Raw genomic sequence first — 10,721 nt, 5'->3', positions numbered from 1 at the left:
TGGAAAGGAAGCCCCATGGAGCTGCATAAGCCGGGTGGGTTTCCCTCCGGGCCGGCAGCACCTGCAAGGGAAAAGTGGCTTCAACTCCCCCTTTCGGCTGCCCGTCCACGGCGAGGAGCAGCCCCTTTAAGAAGCGAGCCCTCCGCTTTCTCCGGCCACCCCCCCCACTCCCCCACTCTAGTCCTGTGGGCGGGACTTCAGAAGGAGGGTGCTCGAGTAAGCCAATGAGCGCGCTCGGGTGGAGAAGGGCGCCCGGTGTGGAGGGCCGCCGCCGCCGCTAATAGGCTGGCGAGTGGGCGGGGCTTGCGCCGGGCGATCGCGAGTTGCCGGGAATGACGGCGCGGCGGAGGGGGGACCGCGCGGGGCCGACGGGCAGGTACGCGTGTTACATCATCTCCCGTGTCGACTTGTACGTGGGAACGGGGCGGAATGCGCGGCTGTGCCTCAGGAGCAGGGAAAGGCGCTCCGGGGCTCGGCCGCGTCTCTGGATGGCGGGTTGGAGGGTCATTGTCCTGCTGCTGCCCCGAGGCAGACGAACTGAGGGAGCAGCCCTTGCCCCATCCCTTGTATGTAACGCGGATGGGGCTGGGGAGGGAGCGGGACCCAGCTCCTCCGGCCTTGGCTCTGGGTCTAATTAGGGCAAATGATCTCCCTCCAGACTCCTCTCTCCGGGTTCTGATTGCTGGGACAGAGGCGGCGGCGGCGGCGGCGGCAGGGGGTGGTTTCGCTGGTGCCTTGGCTTATGCCGTCGTCTGGAACCTTTTGGGCCAGAGCAAAAGCAAAGGGTAAGGGGTCGGGGCCTGGGGTCGGGAGCGGGAGGGGTTCCGAGGGTGGCTGAGAAGGGGCTTGCAGCAAGAGGTGACCCGGTCGCGGGGGGACAAAACTGCCCCCCTTCGGGCTGTGCAAACTTCGCCTGTCCCTGATGCCGCGCAGCGGCTGCCCGGGAATGGGGCTCTGGGCCAGCCCTCAGTGTCTCAGTGTTGCCCGATCCTTTGTTGTTGTGATGTTTATATCCCAGCTTTGTACCCCTTACGAGGAACCTCGGGTGACTTACATGGTCCTCTTCCAAGTTTCTCCTTCATTTTATCCTCACAACAACCCTGCAAAGTAGGTCAGGTGGAGAGGCAGTGACCGGTCCAAAGTAACCCAGTGAGCGTCATAGTTGAGCCAGGTCCAGTTCGACAGTCCTAATCCCTTAGCCCACTTAGAGGTGGTTTCCTTTGGGGTTCCCAGTTGCTTCCAAATTAGATCTTCCTCTGAAGCGGGGGGAGGAAGATCTTCAGGCCCAAGGGCAAAGGGTAGCCTTCCTTGCACCCATTCTTGTCTCCAGGGGTCCCTCGGTTGACTCCCCAGCCCCTTGTCCCGCCAGACCAGTGCTCGGTGTTCACCTGGCCTTGACGCAGCTCCTTCTCTTCCATTTAAAAAGCTGAAAAGCCTCATCTTAGGTTTAGTTACTGGCAGAAAGGACTTGAAACTAAAATAGGCGTGCCTTTTTTGCCCTGTCTACTGCCTTCTGGCCCTCGCTGGAATGAGGCTCCTGAGAGTTGCTCCAAATTGAGTTCAGCCCTTGGGCTAAGAGAAACTCAAGGTACTTGTTTTACAGAGAGTCAGTGTGGTGTCATAGCTAAATGATGGATAAGCCTTTGTGGAGACACATGTTCAGATTTTCTGCTTAGCCATGAAACATTCTGGGTAGGCAAGTCACCATTTTTCTTCTAGCCTACCTTACAGGGATGTTGTGATGTTAAAAGGGGAAGATGGGGACAGGAGAAGAAATTTCAAACTACACATCCTGCCTTGGGGCCCCTGAGGAAAGGTGGAACGAATAGAGGTGTCACTATGGAATACTGTTTGCCTGTTAGGTGGAGTGGGGGAGTTAATTGAAAGTTATTTATCTGTAGTAGGACTTTCCCAAAATTATCCCCTTGGATTGGGAACATTTGCAGCGCCTCTTAGGTGGTGTCATCGGAATGCTGGGAATTGTGTGTGTGTGTGTGGGGGGGGTCCTCTGAAGGTGCATAGGATAGCTTCCTAAATAAATTAAAAAGTACTCAATTCTAACCTATTTTGGTGAACCGCAGTTGGAAAGAACATGGATGCATAAGGCAGCAGCCTTAATTTTACAGAATTGGCCTACTGTCTTGATTTCTGTGCTTTTGCAAGATTGCATTTAGCACTTTTAAAGAAATTTGGATACTGCTGATGAGCTCGTTGGGTGTCTGGCTCACTGCCAAAATTTCGTCAGCTACTCTATTATACTTTTAGTGTTTCTTTTCATCACACCCTGCAGAGGACTCCAGATATTGAAGAGCAAAGCCATGCTGCCGGGATTTATTTTTTGCAATTCCTAAATGTTGCATCATACAGCCAAGTTGGGCAGGGAGGCCTGGAGTGGCAGATTTGGAACCCTTGTGTGTTTTCTTGCCATTTCTCCACACAATCCTGGCTTTGTCTGTTGGTGCTGCTGAGTTGTTGAGCTAAATTGACGGGGAAACTTTCACTTCTTGGGCTCAGGTGTTCTGATTTCCAAGTGCAAACAAGGCAAAGACGTGGGAGACAAGCTGCAGATGTATGTAAATTTCTTCTTTGCTGAGGACATGTGGGCTGACCTTTATAAACCTGGTTCAGGTGAGTCGGGCAACCTCCTTTCAGAATTTGCCGTTACGTGTTTCAGCTGGTGTCAGTGGGCCACTTTCTTTCCCCTTTGAATAAGGTGCAAGGGTTAATGCTTGTGGAGATTGCTTGGACAAGACCGGGAGGCCCCCATCTCGGCTCTAACAGGCCCAGTATTGTTTGTGGTAAGCTATTAAACATCCGTCTCTGCTAGTCAAGACAGAATGTCTGATTTGCTCTTCCCACCCCCACTTCGTTTGCCAAACTTGGGCATTTTAATTATTTCTGGTTTGTTTTGGATTTTTCCCTCCTGCTGGTCGATTGCTTTCTTTTGAATGGAAGGGCTTTGCTCTGACATATGAAGAAATATGAGAAAAGACGGCATCACATGACTTCAAGTTTGGGGAATGCTCTGAGAATCGGCTGCGGCTTGTTAGGTGGATGGTCTGTGTCCATATGGCTCCGGCACTCTGTGTGTCTCTGGGGTGACCAGGAAAAGGAACGGGGTGGCAGATGGACCTTGACTGTTTTCCTGGATGTCCCTGTTTTCCAAGTGGGCCCTGGATTCCCGCCCCCTCCCCATTTTCCCCAGGCTGCTCCTGATTTTCCTGTACTGACTTGGTGTGTATTGTCTTGCTAAACAGTTGGTTTACTTGTAGTGCAAAGGGACCTTCTTAGCTGGCAGATTTTAAAAACTGAGCAGTCAAATTTAGGCTTGGGAAATACAGTTCAGGAATAGATCACATGCTTTGCATCTGAAAGGCCCTTAGCAAAATCTCTGGGATCTTTAGATAGGACTAGGACAGATCCTGCATTATCCTCTGCTAATCTGTGTCAATTAGCTGACCTTAGTCCTTAACTTTTAGTATGCCCAGCACATTTGGAGATAACTCTCCTTCCTCAAGAACTGTTTTATCTTTCTCAAAATGTGTCACAGATAGTCTTTCCAATGCTGTTTATATCTTAAAAGATATTTTAAGATAGAAGAAACATTAGAAAATTTTCTGAAGTTCACATTTAAGAACAGAAGCAGCATGGAAAAGAATCCTAATGTTCACTGTTTAAGACAGAAAAAGCATGGGAAACTTCATTAAAAGTTCAGATTTAAAGACAAGAGAAGCATTGGAAAGATAATTGGAGGCACATTTGCATAGTAATAAGAGAGCCAGTGTAGTTTGGTGCTTAGAATGGGATTCAGGAGATGCAGGTTCTAATCATTTCCCAGACTGGGATACTCGCTGGGTAACTTTGGATCAGTTACTGACTCTCAGCCCAACCTACTTCATAGGGTTGTTGTGAGGATAAAATGGAGGCGAGGAAGACCATGTAACCCATCTAGGGTTCCTGGCAAGAGGAAGAGCATGCATGTGTGTGTAATACGTATTATGGTCAAGGACAATGTATTCTAGCAGCACCTGATACCTACAGGTTCCTTACCTTAACTGGGAAAAAGTATGTGCCAGAGGTCAGTGGGGAAGTATTTTTGGTCGAGTGTCCGGCTGTTTGGGAGGAGACAGAAAGGGGGCTGAAAGAAAAAGCTGCAAGCACCATAGGTGGTCTGAAGGAGAAACCACGGTGGCAGAGGCGTAGCTACATGCTAACAATGCTAATTATCATACATGCTAATAGTGAACTCATTCTCTGAATGAGAGCTCCCTAAATCTGCTTAGAACTTTTAATGTATTAAATATTACAACCAATAATAATGAATGTAGCTAAAATGGTGCCATGTACGCGCTCGAGAGAGGAATCGGCATGCTTGAGGGCTCCCCGAGCTTTGCAGAAATGAAAGAAAAAATAATTCACCCCCCCCTCCAGCAGCGCATTGAGGACTGGACTGAGGATGCTTTGTGGGCAGGTACTGGAAGGAGAATGAAATGACATATTTAAAAAAAAACCTTGGGGTTCTGGCTGGTACCCCAACTAGGAGCACTCCACACTGCAAGAATTAGTTGCAGGTCCCATCTGCTAAATATTTGTTTCTAGTTCTTGTTTTAAACTCATCTCCCTCTGATCTTTTGGCAGTTGACTTAGATTTTTCTCCTTGATTATGCAGCTCTCTGAGCTGCCTTTTATAAACATTGCTTGAGGGGAGATGGCACATAACATCTCTGAATCTCTATCATTGCCCTGCCTGTAGAAAAGTTCAGGGTTGTGAGAAAGTTTCTACTGCTCACAATTTTGAGTCTTTTTTTTTTTTACACTAAGGATTGTCTTCCTCATTCCTTTCTCTGCAGAAAGGAAATGTAGCTTTTTCCAGTCTCCTTCTCTGAATCTGCCTGAACCATTTCAGATGGAATGCAGGCCGGGCAAAACAGCCGTGCCCAGCCTGTGCAAGGAAATGAGGTCACTGTTGAATAAGGGCTGTGACTTGGTGGATGTTCAAGCTGGCTGCGCAAAGCTCTCGGGACGTGGTGGGGGCAAATTTGAGCAAGTCTCTCGCTGGAACTTGACTCTACATGCAGCGGCAAGATGGGTCAGTTGGAATACTTCCTGGCGCCGGTTGCAGGCAGATCTTGCAGAAGTCGCTTTTGTTGCTGTGTGACCCAGGCACGGGTCATTTTGAAAATGCATTTTGCTCTTCTGAATGAAGATCGTCCTTAGCCCACCTGGTACCACCTAGATCTGTGAGATTACAATTTAGGGTATGCCTGGGGTAAGACGTGAACTGGAAGCAGAGGGCATGGACCTGAGGAAGGCATGCAGTTGCGTGTGAACGAAACGATGGGTGCTGGAATGCAGTGGCATTGAGGAAGTGGAGATTCCTACTTAAACAAGGTGCACATCCCCTTTGCGATAAACAAGTGCCACTAAAAGCATCAGCAGAAAGGAAGTTTATCTTTTTAATCTGGGATCTCACTCCTGGGGCTGTTAAGCAGATAAAATGAGCAAAGGAGGCTTGTATAAGCTACCCTGGGGTCCTTGCAAGATAAAAAATGAGGCAGGGTGTAAATGTGATGTGGTGATATTGAAATGCAGTTAAAGCAGGCGCTTTGCTTGGGGGGTTGCTAGAAAGCTTCCCCTTCATAGCCTCTCAGTGTACCTCTGAATATGCAAACCCAAACAAACAGTTTATTCTGAGCATGTTTTCCCTATTTCCCTGCAAGTCAGACTGTGGCACTTTGGAATAGGAGGATATCTGCTTCCCTACCCTCTGTTTATCTTGCAAAATCACACACCACTATGCACATGGGAGAGTAAAAAAAAAAAAAAATCAAAACAGTCTGCATTAATTCCTTCTGCAATTTTGGGGTAGAATGAGGGTGGCGGGAAGGGTAAATGCTGCCATCCTGATCCAGATCTGAGCTGCATGTGCTTGCAGGAATTAAGAGGAAATTACTCCACACCTGGCAGGTTCACACAGCAGATTAAATCACCTTGAGAATAAGCTACATGGTGTGAACTGTTCAGGAGGCAAGCCGAGGTGCACCCATGAATTGACCAGGCTCCCCGTGGCTTGCTTTCCCCTCCGCTTCCCTTGGTCCTCCGACTGGTATCCCAGTGTCTTTCAAAGCAGAACCTGCCCCGTATCTGTCTCCCTGCTCTGCCAGCTACTCCTTTTTGTTCACTGCCAAGCCATTTTTCAGAGCCTCAGAAGAACTGTAATTGGGGTCATATTTTCTTCTGATGATCGCTCAGTTGCTCAAGGTGTGACCTGAACAGCACAGGTAAGTGGAAAACAGCAAAAGAACGGTTCAGGGGGCAAGATCTTCTACACAGCAATGTATTCCTTTGACTTTTAAGTATTGAACTGACAGTTCTCCATGACTTCCACCTTTTCAACACTTCCCAAGCCTCCAGACAGTCTAGAAGCAGAATTTCCCTGAGCCAAGACAAAAGAAAGGTTTGAACCCGTGATGGTCTCACTTGGGCGTTGGTGGGGGGGCTGTCACTGGCGGCCGCAGGGGCAAGCCTGCAAAGAGCTGCAGCGAGTTTTGCTGCTTTTGCCAAGTGTTTTGCGAACTGATTTCCACAACCTGCAATGAAATCGCTGTCCTCATTTAGAATAAGGGAACGACCCATCATGGGTCAAGCAACCCTTTGACAACCCAAGGCTTGCTCTGAGGGGCGTGTTCCTGAAAAATCAGCCACCCTGTGTGAAAGAGCAAGGTTTTAACAATGCAACAGCCAGTGATGGTTGTTTTGTGTGAATGCTCCCCTGGTGTGATTAGGAGGATGTTTTGGTTGGGGTGTGTGTTTGGGAGGCGGCATCTAAGTCTTCACTGCTGATCTTACTGATTATGGGGGTCCTGCGGAGGAAGGCTGCTGCCTGGATGTGGGAAAGCCTGGCTTGGGGAGTTCAGTTGTATGTTTTTTTCCCCCTGTGGGGAAGCCATTCCGTGAAAAGCAGCCCTGAGATTCCTGCTGCCCAAGATGGAGCAGGCAGGATGGGAATTTCTGGGGCTCTGCAAACCATTCAAGGTGTGTGCCAGCAGCCGTCTCAGTCTGAGGCAGAATGAGGCTAACAGCTGTTGGGCTTCTAATCGGGATAAACTTGTGTTCTAAATAAAAAAGTGGGGGAGGGGATATCTGTCTTAGTTTAAGCTGGGGTTTCCCTCTGCCCTGCTGTGTTGTGTAACTACGTGACATTCTGTTTAAGGTCAGATTTTGTGATTGATGGCATCAATCCATGGATGCATTTGTGTGTTGTTTTTTTGGTGTGCAGAGTTGTGTGTGTAAAATGCTCTTGTTGGTAAAACAAAAACAAATAACGTCCTGCAAAAGACCATCAGGAAATGGGGACGGAAAGATAAATAGAACATTATGGTAGCCGATAGAATTGGGCAGTGCCTGGAAATTTGTGTGAAGATAGCAAACCCCGATTTGAGAGAGATTGAGACAGTCTTCCAAATCATGGAGGTTCCATAGGGAACCTCAGGCCTTGCATGGCTCCCACCTCTTGTTCCTCTACCTGCAAGGGGAATAGAGAAGACATCTCTTCTAGTTAGCCACAGACTATAGGTTGCTGTTTACCTGAATGCCATAGGTTGTGTTTTGCTTAAAGCAGCATCCCCTAAGTAGGTGGACTTGTGGTCCAGGATGCCTGGAGGGCACCAGCTTGGAGAATGTTATGTCTTCAGGCCATGGCTTGATTTTGTTCTGCAGATGAATCAGTTTGCTTTAATCAAGATTTCCTGTTCTTCTCCCCTCACATGCAAAGGGTAGAGGAAAGGGAGGCGGGAGCCCATGAATCAAACTCACCACTTTAAGCACATTAGTTGAAATCATAAACCATGGTTTCCTCTTCTGCAAACATCTGTTCACACGCATGTGGTTGCCAGGCCTCCGATGCAGTGGAACATTTTTGGGTTGTAATGAGACAACAGAAGCGGTCCTCTGGGGATGTCTGAGAAGAAGTTCTGGGTGATAATAGCCTGACTTTACTGGACAAGCTTCATCTGCAAACATTCGGAGGAAGCTAAAAATATGACATGGGATGCAAAGAACTGACATGAGGCTTGTATAAACAATGTAGTTCATATCATGCTGCAAAGGGACCAGAGACCAAGGGCCAGCCTGCTGAATTTTCGGCCTCTCTGCTAAAGAAATCTAATGCAAACTGTCTCTACTGATAGCAGGGGTCTCAAACTCAACTACCTGGGGGCCGCTGGAAGTAGACTCTGGGTGAGGCTGGGCCGCATGGTGGACCGCTCATCCTGCGGCGCTCATCCCCTCCCCCTGCCCTGCCTGTCCCGGCAATTGGCCCGCGGGCTGCGGGTTTGAGACCCCTGACCTATAGGCTTCTCTTCCCTCCACTGTGGAACTCAAGGGGATGTATTTCTAGGGTTCCCAGGCAATCTCTCAGTCAAGCGCTGATGAAACTCTCACCTGTTTAGCTCATCAAACCCCAGAATCATTTGTCTACAGACTGTATTTTGGGATCTAGCAAAGCAGTCGCTGTTTATTTGTGCAGAATGACCTGATTCTGCAGTGAAGGCTTGGAAGTAGGCTAGTATATAGGATGCTGCCTCCTCCATCATCATCATCATCATCATAATCAATGTTTACATTTATACCCCACCATTCCTCCTCTTGCAAGGAACTCAGGGTGGTGTACACAGCCCTCTTCCTCGATTTATTTTCCTAGCCCCTGCAAATCAGTTTGGGAGGGAGTCAGAGACTGCACCAAAGTCACCTGCTGAGCTTCCGGGCAGAGGAGACTAGAACCTGCATCTCTGGAGCACCACTCCATTTCTCTGACCGGGTGCAGCATTTCTTTTAACCCAAGTGCTGAAGTCCATTCCAGAGACGTTTTCAGGGGCCACATGGCACTGGTGAATGGGCCAAGAGACCAAAAATACCTGCATATTTTAATTTAAAGCCTTTACTGCCAGTAAATAAAGCAGGAGTCATTTCAAACTTTTAGAATGGGGAAAGAATCAGTACAAAAGTGGAGAAAACCCATCAGCCTCTCACCGTCTTTCCCAACCTTTTCCTTTGGACTATAACACCCAGGATTCCTGGCCGTTGGCCATGTTGGCCCGGAAGGTGGGAGTTCAAGTCCTAACCATTGGGAAGGCTGGCCTATCGGGAGGCTGAGTCCCTATGGAATGTAAATGGGCTGCAGGAAGTTTTGTCCTCCTATAATCAGAAAAGTATTTTGGTCAAATGAAAGTAGCCGCAAGAAAATACCCGCATAGGAGTTCTTGGAGGACGTGGTCAAGTTGCCTGCAGGCATTTTGTTACCACGTGGATTCGATTTGGAGAGGAATTTGGCACCCAGTTCCTCTTCCACGCTGGCGCTCTGCTTGGAAAGGGAGAAACGAAACTTCTGTCTCCTGGAGGCTTACCTAAGGACTATCAAAAGTGAATGGAGCCTTGCTGTTGAACCTTTTCTAAAAATATGAGGAACTAGGACAGCATCCAGGGTGATGAATAAGCCCTAGGTTCTGAATAGCGGAAAGAAAGTATTTAAGATTCCAGCTCCTCCTCCTGATGTCATTGATGCTATAGAACTTAAACGGCGGCTGGGAGTGTGGCGGCTGCAGGAGCTGTGTTGATTCTTGCCGCCACCTCATCCTGATCTGTGGCGGTTGCCCAAAATAGCTGACGAGAGGGAGTCAGGGTTGTATCTTAAGGTAGCTACGTGCTGAGCCGTGGGTGGCAGCCTGAGTAAGCTGCTAAGCCATTTGTCAGTCATCTTATTTTACCTGTTTATGCTCTCCCTTCTGCCAAGGAGCACAGCTGAATGGAGGGGTCCTCACTGCAATTTTTATCCTTGCAAGAGCCCTGCAGGGTAGGCCGAGAGAGGCTCTGAGCCTGACTTTTCTTGGGCTGAGTTTGACATGCAAGCACAACTTCTCTGCTCCCTCTATAATATTGGGGGGGGGGGGGTTTGATATTACTGGCCTACCTTTCAAGGCTGTTGTGAGGATTACTCAAAGGGTGGAGACCATAGGGAAAGTGCCTCTATAAAAACATGCGTTCATTCCGAGCATACAGTATCGGCAAGTCCTGCTGAGCTTTGTCATCAGGAAGTCGCCACAGGTGCTTGTTCTGATGCACAGATCAGACTTCTATTTGGACGGAGGTGAGGCTGCGCTCTCCCAATCCCTTCCCACCCCTCTTCGAGTTCGCTGCTGATCCGATGAGGGCTTTTTGCTTTCCGTCTGCAGCATGTCGTGATACCTTCTCAGCAGCCACCTGGACTTGGCTTAAATCTCTCCTTGGCCCTGTCTTGCCACCCCTGCCTTTGCAGCATGCTGCTTTCCGAGGAACAGATGATTCTTGGAAGTAACTCCACAGGAGATTCTTGGCCAGCAGGGACGTTCGCACTGTAATGTGGGCTTCTTGGGGTCTTCCTCGCAGTGGCAAGCCCTGATGTTCTCAACTGCTTTTTCACCTCTGGGTCCCCAACTATGGTGTGTGAATTGGAGGGCTTTGCTGCATGTTCCTCTTCCATCAGAAATGCTGAGAGTGGCGATGCAGGATTGAGATTGCTTAATTCAGCAGTAGTCCCAACGTCATGGAATTCTCTCGGGAAAGCTCACCTGGCCCAGGACCAGTTCTTAGGTGTTCTGAGAGACTTCTGGAATCTGCTGTGCTTTCTTTGACATCGCATTGTCTGTGTTTTCTGCCCTTTTGATCATGGTTGATACCTGTTTAAT

General features: G+C 48.8%; 1 protein-coding gene across 4 annotated transcripts in view; it reads left to right on the top strand.

Moving 5' to 3' along the window:
• The window catches only part of GRAMD2A (GRAM domain containing 2A), a 50,392-nt gene continuing 39,671 nt past the window's right edge, over positions 1-10,721 (top strand). The window contains exons 1-3 of one of the 4 annotated variants that reach the window (XM_044438784.1): positions 269-376; positions 659-785; positions 2,515-2,628. Coding sequence is in view for 1 of the 4 variants with exons in the window: in XM_044438782.1 (XP_044294717.1) it covers positions 16-34; positions 659-785 (146 nt within the window). In the remaining 3 variants the exon portion in view is untranslated. The other 3 variants (XM_044438783.1, XM_044438782.1, XM_044438786.1) reach the window with 3 other exon arrangements.

This window comes from Varanus komodoensis, unplaced genomic scaffold (assembly GCF_004798865.1).
Source record: "Varanus komodoensis strain SLA01 unplaced genomic scaffold, ASM479886v1 scaffold33, whole genome shotgun sequence".
Lineage (NCBI taxonomy): Eukaryota > Metazoa > Chordata > Lepidosauria > Squamata > Varanidae > Varanus > Varanus komodoensis.
This window is presented reverse-complemented; position numbering and strand designations above follow the sequence as displayed.